General features: G+C 41.0%; 1 protein-coding gene and 1 long non-coding RNA gene across 2 annotated transcripts; one reads left to right on the top strand and one right to left on the bottom strand.

The window, feature by feature from the left end:
- Nucleotides 1-5,000: 5,000 nt before the first annotated feature.
- On the bottom strand, nucleotides 5,001-9,538 carry LOC137878923 (uncharacterized). The gene is made up of 5 exons (XR_011103668.1): nucleotides 9,454-9,538; nucleotides 8,027-8,113; nucleotides 6,449-6,513; nucleotides 5,987-6,058; nucleotides 5,001-5,106 (listed from the first exon to the last, which is right to left on the bottom strand). It is a non-coding gene; the product is annotated as an uncharacterized lncRNA (long non-coding RNA).
- Nucleotides 9,539-11,298: 1,760 nt separating this feature from the next.
- sox1b (SRY-box transcription factor 1b) lies at nucleotides 11,299-14,096 on the top strand. Its single transcript, XM_068719439.1, has one exon. The coding sequence runs from the start codon at nucleotides 12,499-12,501 to the stop codon at nucleotides 13,558-13,560; it is 1,062 nt and encodes a 353-aa protein (XP_068575540.1). The 5' UTR covers nucleotides 11,299-12,498; the 3' UTR covers nucleotides 13,561-14,096.
- The last annotated feature ends 601 nt before the right edge of the window (nucleotides 14,097-14,697 follow it).

Genomic DNA, 14,697 nt, shown 5'->3' with positions numbered 1-14,697 from the left:
GAATGTTTGACTTCCTCATCTTGTGTGTTGGGCATTAAAATTAACCGCGCCACAGGATTGAGCCCACAACCTCCAGACTCCTGATCAGTCCTCTATCACCCTGAGCCATCAGACCTGACAGACTGACCTGCTGCAGCGTCACACATTGTTCTGCAAAAATAAACTGTCACTCTTCTCTATAAAGCTTCTTCACTTCTGTTGTTAGTGTTTCAAATGTGTGGAGGAAACAGACTGGACCTTCCTGAAACACAGTTAGGGTTTGATCCTTTCACCTCATGTTGTCACGCATCACTTTCACTCAAAAAATCACTGCTCCTCACGAGGAGCGAGCTCATGAACTCAGGTCTTCAGAGCAGTCTGCTAACTGACTGAGCTATTCAGTCACACTGGCTTCACTCAGCTCTTAAACACAGAAACCTCTGGAAAAAAAATAACATTTAAGCTACTTTACAAGAATGAGAGATTGTTCTGCACATTTCAGATTCACAAATAAAACATTAGATCACATTATGAATCATGTTCAGCTTTGGTGTCTCTAATTGGTCGTGGAAACAGACCAGACCTTCCTGAACCAGAGTTTGGATTTGATCACTTCTCCTCAGGATGCCGCGCGTCGCTCACTGTCAGCTGCTTATCTCAGTGAGCTATCCCTGAAGATCGAGGCCCGCCCATTTGTTCTGGGTTTTGTTCTTCACACGGTGGGCCTCGAGCAAATTCCATGCCGCGAGTCGAGAGCTTTTACTCATGAGAAAAACAGAAATTTATACCGCTTGACCATCTATGACGTTTTAGTAACCCTAACCCTAACTAAGTTTATATATAGTTTACTTAGTTAGGGTTAGGGTTAGGGTTATATAAATGTCATAGATGGTCAAGCGGTAAGAATTTCAGTTTTTCTCATGAGTAAAAGCTCTCGACTCACGGCATGGAATTTGCTCAAAACCCACCGTGTGAAGAACAAATCCAATAAAAAAATTTGCCGGCCTCAAGCTTCAGGGATAGCTCACTGAGATAAGCATCTGACAGTGAGTGACGCTTGGCATCCTGACGAGAAGGTATCAAATCCAAGCTGTGGTCTTTTTCCACGGTCAATTAGAGACACCAGAGCTGAACATGATTCATAATGTGATCTAGTGTTTTATTTGTGAATCTGAAATGTGCAGAACAATCTCTCATTCTTGTAAAGTAGCTTAAATGTTATTTTTTTTCAGAGGTTTTCTTCATCTTGGGTGTTGGGCATTAAAATTAAACTCACCACAGGATGGAACCCACAACCTCCAGACTCCTGATCAGTCCTCTATCACCCTGAGCCATCAGATCTGACAGGCTGACCTGCTGCAGCGTCACACATTGTTCTGCAAAAATAAACTGTCACTCTTTATAAAGCTCCTTCACTTTTGTTGTTAGTGTTTCAAATGTGTGGAGGAAACAGACTGGACCTTCCTGAAACACAGTTATGGTTTGATCCTTTCACCTCATGTTGTCACGCATCACTTGTGTCAGCACTTTCACTCAAAAATCACTGCTCCTCACGAGGAGCGAGCTCATGAACTCTGGTCTTCAGAGCAGTCTGCCAACTGACTGAGCTATTCAGTCTCACTGTCTTCACTCAGCTCTTAAACACAGAAAACCTCTGGAAAAAAATAACATTTAAGCGACTTTACAAGAATGAGAGATTGTTCTGCACATTTCAGATTCACAAATAAAACATTAGATCACATTATGAATCAGCTCTGGTGTCTCTAATTGGCCGTAGAAACAGACCAGACTTTCCTGAACCAGAGTTTGGATTTGATCACTTCTCCTCAGGATGCCACGCATCGCTCACTGTCAGCTGCTTATCTCAGTGAGCTATCCCTGAAGATCGAGGCCCGCCCATTTGTTCTGGGTTTTGTTCTTCACACGGTGGGCCTCGAGCAAATTCCATGCCGCGAGTCGAGAGCTTTCACGCATGAGAAAAACTGAAATTTGTACCGCTTGACCATCTATGACGTTTTAATAACCCTAACCCTAACCCTAACCCTATTTTTTTTTTTTTATTACAGCTTTTAGTTCGTTTTTTACTTTTATTTCTTAATTGTTTATAAACTGTTATTTTTATTTTATTAAAAATTAACCTTTCATTTTTATTTTATTTTTATTTTGTTTCATTTGTATTGTCTCATTTGTTTTTGGGGTCTTTTATCAAAGCTTCTTTAAAGGGCAGCCCCCTTGTGCCAGTGGCCCTCTAAAGATATAAGATAAAAAATTAAAGGTTAATTTTTAATAAAATAAAAATAACAGTTTATAAACAATTAAGAAATAAAAGTAAAAAACGAACTAAAAGCTGTAATAAAAAAAAAAAAATAGGGTTAGGGTTAGGGTTATTAAAACGTCATAGATGGTCAAGCGGTAAAAAATTCAGTTTTTCTCATGAGTAAAAGCTCTCGACTCGCGGCATGGAATTTGGTCGAGGCCCACCGTGTGCAGAACAAAACCCAGAACAAATGGGCGGGCCTCGATCTTCAGGGATAGCTCACTGAGATAAGCAGCTGACAGTGAGCGACGCGCGGCATCCAGAGGAGAAGTGATCAAATCCAAACTCTGGTTCAGGAAAGTCTGGTCTGTTTCCACGGCCAATTAGAGACACCAGAGCTGATTCATAATGTGATCTAATATTTTATTTGTGAATCTGAAATGTGCAGAACAATCTCTCATTCTTGTAAAGTAGCTTAAATGTTATTTTTTTCCAGAGGTTTTCTGTGTTTAAGAGCTGAGTGAAGACAGTGTGACTGAATAGCTCAGTCAGTTAGCAAACTGCTCAGAAGACCTGAGTTCATGAGCTCGCTCCTCGTGAGGAGCAGTGATTTTTTGAGTGAAAGTGCTGACACAAGTGATGCGTGACAACATGAGGTGAATGGATCAAACCCTAACTGTGTTTCAGGAAGGTCCAGTCTGTTTCCTCCACACATTTGAAACACTAACAACAAAAGTGAAGCAGCTTTATAGAGAAGAGTGACAATTTATTTTTGCAGAATAATGTGTGACGCTGCAGCAGGTCAGCCTGACAGATCTGATGGCTCAGGGTGATAGAGGACTGATCAGGAGTCTGGAGATTGTGGGTTCCATCCCGTGGTGAGGTTATTTTTAATGCCCAACACCCAAGATGAAAAAAACCTCTGGAAAAAATAACATTTAATATACTTTACAAGAATGAGAGATTGTTCTGCACATTTCAGAATCACAAGATCACATTATGAATCATGTTCAGCTCTGGTGTCTCTAATTGACCGTGGAAAAAGACCACAGCTTGGATTTGATACCTTCTCATCAGGATGCCAAGCGTCACTCACTGTCAGCTGCTTATCTCAGTGAGCTATCCCTGAAGCTCGAGGCCTGCAAATTTTTTTATTGGATTTGTTCTTCACACGGTGGGCCTCGAGCAAATTCCATGCCGCGAGTCGAGAGCTTTCACTCATGAGAAAAACTGAAATTCTTACCGCTTGACCATCTATGACGTTTTAGTAACCCTAACCCTAACTAAGTAAACTATATATATACACTTAGTTAGGGTTAGGGTTATTAAAACGTCATAGATGGTCAAGCGGTAAAAAATTAAGTTTTTCTCATGCGTGAAAGCTCTCGACTCGCGGCATGGAATTTGCTCGAGGCCCACCGTGTGAAGAACAAAACCCAGAACAAATAGGCGGGCCTCGATCTTCAGGGATAGCTCACTGAGATAAGCAGCTGACAGTGAGCGACGCGTGGCATCCTGAGGAGAAGTGATCAAATCCAAACTCTGGTTCAGGAAAGTCTGGTCTGTTTCCACGGCCAATTAGAGACACCAGAGCTGATTCATAATGTGATCTAATGTTTTATTTGTGAATCTGAAATGTGCAGAACAATCTCTCATTCTTGTAAAGTAGCTTAAATGTTATTTTTTTTCCAGAGGTTTCTGTGTTTAAGAGCTGAGTGAAGACAGTGTGACTGAATAGCTCAGTCAGTTAGCAGACTGCTCAGAAGACCTGAGTTCATGAGCTCGCTCCTCGTGAGGAGCAGTGATTTTTGAGTGAAAGTGCTGACACAAGTGATGCGTGACAACATGAGGTGAAAGGATCAAACCCTAACTGTGTTTCAGGAAGGTCCAGTCTGTTTCCTCCACACATTTGAAACATTAACAACAAAAGTGAAGGAGCTTTATAGAGAAGAGTGACAGTTTATTTTTGCAGAACAATGTGTGACGCTGCAGCAGGTCAGCCTGTCAGATCTGATGGCTCAGTGTGATAGAGGCCTGATCAGGAGTCTGGAGGTTGTGGGCTCAATCCTGTGGCACGGTTAATTTTAATGCCCAACACACAAGATGAGGAAGTCAAACATTCTATGAAGATGTACGACTTGACATAAGTGAGGCTGGGTTATGAGTGACTGGAGGTTATGAGTTTGTATCTTCAGTAATGCTTTACATTTTGAAGTGTGACACCATAAAGTAGGTGAATAAGTTCCAAAAGTCTCAGCAGAAGGACCAATCAGATAGCTCAGGATGATGGACGACTGGTTAGGAGACCAGAAGTTATGGGTTCGATCCCTGTGTGGTGCAGTGACTTTTAAGGTCAACCAGTCAAAACAGAGGAGACAAATATGCAATGACACAGACATGAGTATCAGATAAGATGGCTCGAGGTGATAGACGACTGCTTAGGAGACAGGAGGTTATGGGTTCAATTCTTATGCGGTGCAGTAACTTTTGAGGTCCAACAGCCAAAGGACGAAGACAAATATACCAAGAGAAAAGGTCAAAGTGTGAGTGACATGGTGGCGTGGAAACGTAGTACCCGGTTAGGATGGCGTCGACCCGGGTTCGCTCCTCACCTATGTGAGGACATCAATGTCCACTGCCCCAGGGGTCGAGACGTCCGTCTCCTCCTGGGTTTTCGGAGGAATGAACGGAGATGGTTATGGAAATTTTTTTATTAAAAAAATTAGCTGCACAGCAAATTTTCAACTTTCGAACCACCCCCCACTCTCATAATTTAGATCTCAGAGTAACCGCAGAGCAGCAGAAGAAGACGTGGATGAAGAGAAGAAACCCCGTCGTCCTCAGGTCTGGTCTGGAAAGTCTGCACTCATCTGGAGAGAGAAGAAGAGAAGGACAACGTTAGAACATGCATCACATACAGGAATTATTACTAATACTGTAACAATAAATACAACAAAGGTTATCAACATTTTGATGACTGAGTGCAAACTATATTAGTACATTTATATGACAAACTATATTGTGACTGAAAATACTTTTAATGAACTATATTATACTACTAAATGACAAACACTAATATTTTTGACAATTTACTAAACTAGGACATTTTTTTACATACTATACTTTGATATGAAATACTTTTTTAGGATATTTTGATGATATTTTATTAATATTTGTATTGCATACTATACTATGGTATTTGTATGACATTACTATGACTTTTTTTGCTCTTTTATAGAATAATACTAAACCAAAACTTTTGACATAGTATACTATGATTTAAAAAATAAATATTTTCAGAAAACATTTCTAAAGGTTTAGCAAAACTACATTATTATTTTGTACTATTACATTACATATCTAGATATTATAACATACTATGACTTTCTTTGGCATTCTGTACTATAATTTTTTTTACTTTTTATGGCATATTATACTATGTTATTTTGTTATTTTTTCATGACATACTATAATTTGACTTCTTGTATGACATACTATAATAATTAGTTTGACTTTTTATGACATACTATAATATTTTTTGGCTTTTTTTTCATGACATACTATACTATGACTTCTTTTATGACTTTTTTACACCACATCATACGATGATATTTATTAGTTTTTTTAATGACATACTATATTATAATATTTTTTTGATGATATACTATTTTATTGTTATGGATTATTATACTATACTATGACATTTCTATGAATACTACTACAACTACTAAAATTTGACTTGATATTTACCAAATGTTTGCTTCAAGCGCTGCAGTTGTCGTCTCCTCCAGGAGCTTCAAGTCTCTTTGTTCATTCAGCAGTCTGGACCAAAAACAGAGAGAAAACACCAACATTTACTGACAGCACACGGCCTTCTGCTCCAGTAACTTTTTTGACTTTTTAATGTACATACCCTACTATATTTTTTGACATATTATACCTTTTTATGGCATACTGCATTGTGACTTTTTTATTACCTTTTATTGCCTTCATTGCATACAATACTATATCACTTTTATGACTTTATATGGTATACTATACAGACATTTATTATTAGCTTTAATGGCATACTATATTATGGCTTTTTATGTATTTTTACTACTACTTCAAGAACGTCAACAACAAAAACGACTACAGATTTGATTTGATCGTTATCAAATGTGTGTTTGGTAACTTAAATGTGTAAACGTATTGAGAGAATAGTTTCCTTACTCTGGGAGTTCGTCCAGCGTTGACCTGGTCTTCTGTTGAGCCTCCAGCTGCTCCTCCAGCATTTTCTGGAGAATGGAGACACAAAAAAAATGCATAAATATAAAAAGAATTTCATAGTACAATATAGTATGTCATAAACAATGTAATAGTATATTATTTCATAAATGAAAGTAAGGTATGTCAGCGGTACCTCCCAAGTGTCGCAGGAATTACATTCTGTCATCAATGCTAGTGCTGTTAGCTAAAGTTAGCGATAACTGCAGTTTAATGAAGAAGTGAAATGGAACTTTTACTGTATGACCCTCAATCATATGCTGGCTCCCTAAATTGGCACTCAGTAATCAAAACGTTGAGACCCTAAAGAAGAGAAACTGAATAGTGTGATCTGTAGCACTCTGCACTGTGAAGACATACATGCTATTTGTCTCCCACTACTTCAGACCATTACTGGCCAATTAGCGATGAATGATGTGGTCGCTAATTGTGAAAGTACTTGCAATGAGACGCTGTTGAAAATTACAGGAGGTCTTGTTCACATGGAACCGATTATGGAAGTGCTGTCTGCGGCAGCAGAGGACAGCTCAGAATATGTATTGTTGGGTCGGTTTCGTCTGTTAACACCGCTGGAAGTTTGTTACATCGGTGTGAGGAATGATAGAATAAATGGTCTTGAAGCTCCGGTGTAAACGCAGACGTCTCTGCCTGAAGCCCGGGTTGTCTGGCAGACAGGCAGAAACCCATTAGCAAGGCTCAGTTAGCGATCGTCTTGTAAACCGAGACCCCGGGCATTCATTAGGCATCAATCAAAGGACGAGGTGCGATGATTAAATGATGAGTGCAAATGCTCGACAGTGTTCGGTACACCGGGCCACTTTACTTTGACACTTGAAAGTGGGGGAAAATGGATGGAAGAAAGATGATGTTAGTCTCCATGTAGATGGCTGCAACTGGTTAATTTATTCATGGGGGTTATTGAAGAAAGTGAATTTTAAAACCTTGAAGTCAAAGCTTCATGATGCCTACGAATGCTGTTGGAGCAAAAGGAATTCATTCACATTGGCTGCAACTTATCATTGTTACATTTCAACTAATTTAGTTATTCACAAACTTTTTCTAACGGTTTCAAAGCTCAGACAGTATCAGCAGGCATCAGATAAATGAAACACTGAAACCAAGTTTGGGATCTGTGATGCACTAGAAACTCTAACTGTGCTTCTTACCAAGAAGACGACATTTAGGTTGGATGTATCGCCCCCTAAATAAGTGTTGTCCAGAGGGTGTAAATGTATGGTACCAACCGACAATGTCTATTGTGGTCATTTGATTGTGCAGGCGCTAAAAATAGTTTGTAAGATCACTTTAATTCCAAATAATCCGTACGTTGCTGAGGTGACAGGAAATTGCTGAAGACTAGAAGTGCCGGGGCTCCATGATGGCACTGAGCAGGTTAGCTACCTCGGCTTCCTTCCACTGTAGAGTAAACTATAAACTCTACGGCTTATTTCAAGATAAGGCGATAACAATATAATATGTCATAAAACTTCATAGTATGGTATGTCTAAACATGTCAGAGCATACCGGGTTCTTCTCGTCGTCATCGGTGCTGCACTGCGTGTGGTTGTCGTGTAGGATGACGTGGGCCGCTTCAGCCATCGGTTCATCAACCTGCAGCAGATACAGAGGCGGATTAGAGCCGCGTTGACGTTAAATAGTTCCTAGAAACACTCAATGTGACTGGAATGAACTGGGTTCAATCCCATCTGAAGAAAAAAATATTATTTTTATAAATTTGTCAAGTAGCTTTTTTTTTGATTGTTTAAATGAAACATTTTAGTCAATAAAATGTCAGAAAATAATGCAGTTCAAAAATCACAAAAGCTGTAAGAAATATGGGGGGAAAGTCCAAATATAATATGCCATAAAAGTTTAGTATAGCATGTAATTAAAAAGTAGAACATAGCATGAAAGCTGAAGAAAACACAGTACTTTCCTAAAGGATTACTGAGCTTATTTTATATGAAAAGTGATCATAACTACACTCATGTGATGACAGTATTCAACCTTTACAGTAAAACACACTTTTAATTACTATTTTCATCATAATTACATAAGTCCTGCAATCACATCCAGAGCTGAGAGGGCTGCACTGTTTCTCTGAGCACTTATAATGACATATGTCACAGCTTGCTGTTGTATATATGAACTGTATGCATGTGTGTGTGTGTGTGTGTGTGTGTGTGTGTGTGTGTTAGTGTGCTCCCTGCTCTGCCTGTAAGGCTGAGCTCCAGTAGAGCTGACAGCTTGCTGTGACAGCGAGCCTTAAACAAACCCACTGGGTCGGCTGCTGCACAGGAGAAATGCCTTTGATTCCATGAGGCCTGTGTGTGTTTGTGGCCTGTTGGCTTAGAGCTTTCAGGCCACATAGCAGCGTGAAGACGTGAAGAACATCCTCACTGCTGTGTTTCACCTCTTTGATCCTCTGCTCTGTCCGCTAATGTGTGTCGGGGAACAGAAAGTGCTGATATTTCATGCATAATTATATGTAATGGTCATTAATGGCCAGTGATGTTCTGGTGTCTCTCTGTGTGTCAGCCTGGTCACACTGATTTAGAGAGAAGAGCTTCTAATAATTTAATTTCTCCTTCATTTCTTTGCAATATAATAAGTCTTTGAAACAATTCCCTTATTACAGTAAAAGCCAAAGAAATCTTTGGAAACATTTATTGTTTCCAAAAATCAAGAGTGATGATCCATGAATAGAAAGATGGTTTCACTCACACTGGTGTTTATTTAAATGTTGAATATGACTCTTTATGCTCATACGGTACTAAACATTAATTATTCATTCAGAATTCATACTGACTTTTATTCATATGAGACTAGAAAAGTGACACAAAGAGCATTCAGTTACAGCTATTAACACTGATCATCATAGACAATGTCCTCCATTCAAACATGAGGAATTATGATAAACTGTCAATAAATCACACCACTCTTTTTCTCACCAATCATAACCTTGAATCCAATGAGCTGTTGGTGGATGAACAGGGCGCTGATGGTGTGGCAATACTTTGGCTACTTAAAGTTCCGTTTGGGTCACCTAGTAGACGGGACAGTCCCATACGTGGTCCACTGGTCCACTGTCTGTCCTGCTCCAAACAACAAGAGGTGCAAGTATCTGGAATGGAAGAAACAAATAAACCCAAATTATAGTACTCAACTCTGTTGCATCATCAGATATTGCATCAATGAAAGTTGATATTAATATTGTTTGTTTTTAATGTGTTTGTTATTCCTTTTGCTGTCAAATGTTGTAATCTGGTTTATCAAACTGTTGTTTGTTGCAGATATGGAGATCTCTCCTTCACAAGCTTCTTTTAGGAAACTATGGAAAGAAGAAATCCACCTGAGCGTCTCAGCGTTTTCATTGATCTACAGTGAAAACAAGGCGTCATTGTTTCCACTCACCGACTCAGAAACACCAACTATACTGTACCTGAATTGTATGTGCTCCACTAAAAATATCTTCATTAAATCACATGTCCTGTGTTCCTGCTGAAGCCTCCTTCTTCTCCAACGTACAAACAACAACAACACGTCTTTTCCTGCACATTAGCTCGCAGAACGAGCGACCAAACAAACACTCGAGAGCCAATTAGCTGCAGCGCATTGAACAACATCTAAACGTAGCAACCTTTACTTCAACACCACTGACAGCACACTGTCCACCACCGGTAGTTTACTTTAACCACTATGTCTCTCTGCAGAAAAGAGAGGAATACATTTCAGTTGGACTTTGATTGAATCCGGTACAGACTGCTGCTTCTTAAATGTGTCATTGCTGCAATTAAAATCAGAAGACTTCCCATGTGTTACTTGGTTGTTATGTGACTGCACTAATCATTTTGTTTGTTGACAAAGAATCAATAGATGAAAAGCCACTACATTATAAAATGAAGCAGAGGTATTTGTGATCAATGTGAAACATGTAGTCATGCTGTAATGTGTCCTGCGTACGATGTGCTCGTCTCTGTGTGTTTCTGTGCTGGATGCAAAGAGGCAGAAAGAGAGGAGATTGTCACAGTGTGCGAGTAAAACCGATCATACAAGCCACTTAACAGCACTATAGCCAACTGGTACAAGGCAGCGAGAGGAAAATCCAGCCCTGCCAGCGTGCCAGTGTAGTTTATCAGCTCGCTGAGAGGCGGGCAGCACCTGACAGATGCCACTTGGGAGCATAATCCCAGAGGGCTGAAAAGATCCTCCACATGACGGGAAGCCAGTGAAGCAGGAGGAGACCCGAATACCAAACGACAGATTGCAATGTTAAATGAAATATAAATCTATTCCTTCCTTTTTCACTGCACTTAAGAGGCTCCATAGTGTGGAAATAGAGCCAAAATGCACGGAAATTAACACATTTCTACTAACTAATGTAAAATACAGAGCTGCAATGATTGGTGGGTTGACAAAAATATGAATCGGCAACTATTTTGATGATCGATTGATTTTCTGAGTCATTTCTAGAGCAGAAAAGCCAAACATTCACTGCTTCTAGATACTCAAATGTTAAGACTGCCTGTGTTTCTTTGTCTGGTGCGGTCATATATTTACATTGTTGGTTGACTGAAATATGTCACTTTAAGTTCTAGGAAATGTTGATGGGTATTATGTGTTAGTCACACTTTATTGATAAAACAATTCATTGGATGTCAAGTATAAAATGGTCTATGTGTATTATTATTATTATCATTATTACTATTGTCAGTTGTAGAGCAGTAACAGTATTATTTTATATTTTTTGTTTACAATTGAATGAGGTTAAACTCTACCTTGGTTTGTTTGAAAAGAGCAGTCTCTCCTTTCCACTCAACAGAATCAAAGGAACACTGCTTTGGCAGAAGAGTCCTTGATCCCTATTTTAGGAACAGGAGCTGGAAGCAGCTCTGGGCCTATTGCAGCAGGCCTGCAGCCTTATGATGGCCACAACATATTCCATGAGTTTATTAGATTGGTATCATTCAACATCTATATTTCTTACATTTCTTACAGGATTACAGTAGTTTTTCTAGCGGGTTAAATCCCTCCCTCTTCCCCTCGTGCTCTCCTGCAGCTTTGGTGAAACAAACAAAAGGGCCGCTTTGAATGGCACGTGTTCCGGGCGTCAGTCACCTGTTTCCTAGCAACGGGCACAACAGAAAAGCACCTGTGGCTCTGAATAGGAGGCGGTGTAGCCCTCATAGTTTGACAAAAACAGGGAGAAATTAAAAGATATAGGCATTTTGAACGATGTATGAAACAGTATGAGCCCTAAAAATGTAATCTCAAAATCATATATCCCATTTCTGATTTGTTAGGACACACACATGTGTTTTACGTTTAAGTTAAGAGGTTGTCATCACTGCTTTATTAAATGGTCGCAACATTGACTTTATTTTCATCTAAATGTTTCTGTTTTTTGCTGTTGCTCATTGATCATTTCGTTATTATCATCATCAAGTAGTATTTGCTGCAACATTGTTTTTTTTTCCGTAGCCTGTAAATGAAATGATGGGAATTAAACTGTTTACATGTCGTGTATGTTTTTAGCCACACACCAGCTACACACACAAAACAGATGACAGAGGGAGTAATTTTTAGGTCTCGCGCTCCGACGTCACCAGAACCTCGAGCCCCTGCATGCAAATCACGTCTCCACTGGAGCCTTTCCATTGGCCGTCTCTCGCTCATTTAGCTGCTGTCAAAGCGCGCGGCCCGAGCACGCTCCGGTAACTTTTCCCAGTACAGCTTCAACCAAAGTAAGCTCAAACAACCGGTTTCTATTCTTCTCGGCTCTCGCGGATGACAGGAGAAAAAGGCGAAAAGGGGAAGTGCGGAACAAGTTTACCTCTGAGTGGATTTCATCCAGAGACTGCAGCAGCGTTTCATCTCTCCTCGTTTCTTTTAACACTCGTTATCGCTCTCTTCCTCGGAGGTTTAGCTGCGCGCGGGCCAGACTGAATGTGTCTGTGTATTTGACTAAGAAGTGTTGTCCTACCAAGACCAGGTGAATGTACAGCATCATGATGGAAACGGACTTACATTCCCCCGTGGTTCCCCAGACCAACCCATCTAACCCGGGGGGACACGCGGGAGGAATAGGCGGGGGGCCCGGCGGCAAAGTCCCGCAGGACAGAATCAAGAGACCCATGAACGCCTTCATGGTCTGGTCCCGGGGCCAGCGGAGGAAAATGGCACAGGAGAACCCCAAGATGCACAACTCTGAGATCAGCAAGCGGCTGGGCGCAGAGTGGAAGGTGATGACCGAGGCGGAAAAGAGACCGTTCATCGACGAGGCGAAGCGGCTCCGGGCCATGCACATGAAGGAACACCCGGACTACAAGTACCGGCCGCGGAGGAAGACCAAGACGCTGCTAAAGAAGGACAAGTACTCGCTGGCCGGCGGGCTCCTCGGCTCACCTGTGGGTATCGGGATGGGCGGAGGGCAGAGACTGGAGAGTCCCGGAGGGGGCCACGCGGGGAATGCGGGCTACGCCACGCACGTGAACGGCTGGGCGAACGGCACATACTCGGGCCAGGTGGCGGCTGCAGCTGCGGCGGCTCACGCAATGATGCAGGAGGCGCAGCTGGCATACACGCAACACCCGGGCTCCGGAGGTCACCCGCACCACCCGCATCCGCACCATCACCCGCATCACCACCCGCACAACCCGCAGCCCGTGCACAGGTACGACATGAGCGCCTTATCTTACAGCCCCATCTCAAACTCTCAGAGCTACATGAGCGCCTCTCCGCCGGGCTACGGCGGGATCACCGGCTACACTCACCAGCACCAAAGCTCCGGTGTCTCCCCGGTGTCCGGGACGATCGGAGGGACTTTGGGGTCCCTTGTGAAATCTGAGCCCAGCGTGAGCCCCCCAGTTTCCACGGCGCGCGGACCACCGCCGTGCCCTACGGGGGACCTGCGGGACATGATCAGCATGTATCTGCCGACCGGCGAGGCGGCGGGGGACGCCACCGTTCATAGCAGACTGCACGTGCTCCACCCGCAGCACTACCAGAGCAGCGGCTCCACTCCGGTAAACGGGACGGTTCCTCTGACTCATATTTAAATCTGTAAATGTACTATAAGCACTACAAACCACAACCAAATATTTAAAAACTTAGATGTGGGCGCAGGCTGCTGATGAATTGTAAATTATAGGCGGTTATAGCCATAAAAATGCAATCACTTTGAACAAACTTTTTTATTGTTATTTTTATTTTCTTTCAGTGATGGATTTTTGTCTGTCCGAGCTAAAGGAAAGCGCATCCAATTTACTTTTGCTCTCTGGAACAGAGCATGCCAAGTTTTTGACACGATTTAAATTATAATCCGTGAACGCTGGTGCATTTTGAAGGTTATTTTTTTCCGACTTTTCTGTGGAATTAAAGGCACCAGCTGTGTGTTTGAGGAATCCTGAAAACCTGTTTAAAGAGGGAACCGTATAATAAATGGAGGGCGGTGTGGAAGATGTGTTTAAAAAAAAAAAAAAAAAAGTTTCTAGGCTGCAATATAAATTGATTTCCAGTTTTAATGCTTGTAAACATGTGACTCAGTCGGTGTAATTTGAATTTGTTTTGTTGTTGTAAAATCTTGTAAATTGTGAATAAATAGGCCTACTGAAAACATTTTTATGCAATTGTATATAATTTACAAAATAACAAGCTTCATTTTCGGGTTGAAGGCGAAACAATTTGAACGCGTAAAGTGTTACATTTGTTGGTGGGGATTTAAAACGGCTCATGGAAACAGTTCCTCCAATATTACTTGTTTATTCACATTGATTCTGTCTCTCACTGATATTGTAAAATGAGCTCGTTGTATCGTCGTATGAACACGGGTTTAATGGCGTCGTGGCAAACAGTAAAACAATCTGCTCAAAATGTAAATCAAAACATAAAAAGAATAATTAGCAGACATATAACAGCAGACATATTTTCTCGGTGATGCCCTTGAATAGATAGTTTTTCAGTCGGGCCCTTAATTGATTATTTCTCCTAGAGTTAAAAATAATTTAAATATACATATTTGTTTGATAATAGAAAAATAAATCTGTTAGATCTTCTAATGATCCTCTTTTTAGCTGGCATGAATCTTGATGTTATGTATTTCATCAATATAAATTCATGTTGGACATCATAATGTGTCACATTAAGTTGATGGGAGATTTGTGAGCGGTCTTTATATTGGAGGATAGAATATGAAA

This window comes from Cebidichthys violaceus, unplaced genomic scaffold, assembly GCF_023349555.1.
Source record: "Cebidichthys violaceus isolate CVI_PGR_0920_01 unplaced genomic scaffold, fCebVio1.0.p SCAF_24, whole genome shotgun sequence".
NCBI classification, from domain to species: Eukaryota; Metazoa; Chordata; class Actinopteri; order Perciformes; family Stichaeidae; genus Cebidichthys; species Cebidichthys violaceus.
This window is presented reverse-complemented; position numbering and strand designations above follow the sequence as displayed.

Excerpts from the sequence above, each read along its gene's own strand:
- sox1b (XM_068719439.1), top strand. The coding sequence starts at position 12,499 with ATGTACAGCATCATGATGGAAACGGACTTACATTCCCCCGTGGTTCCC.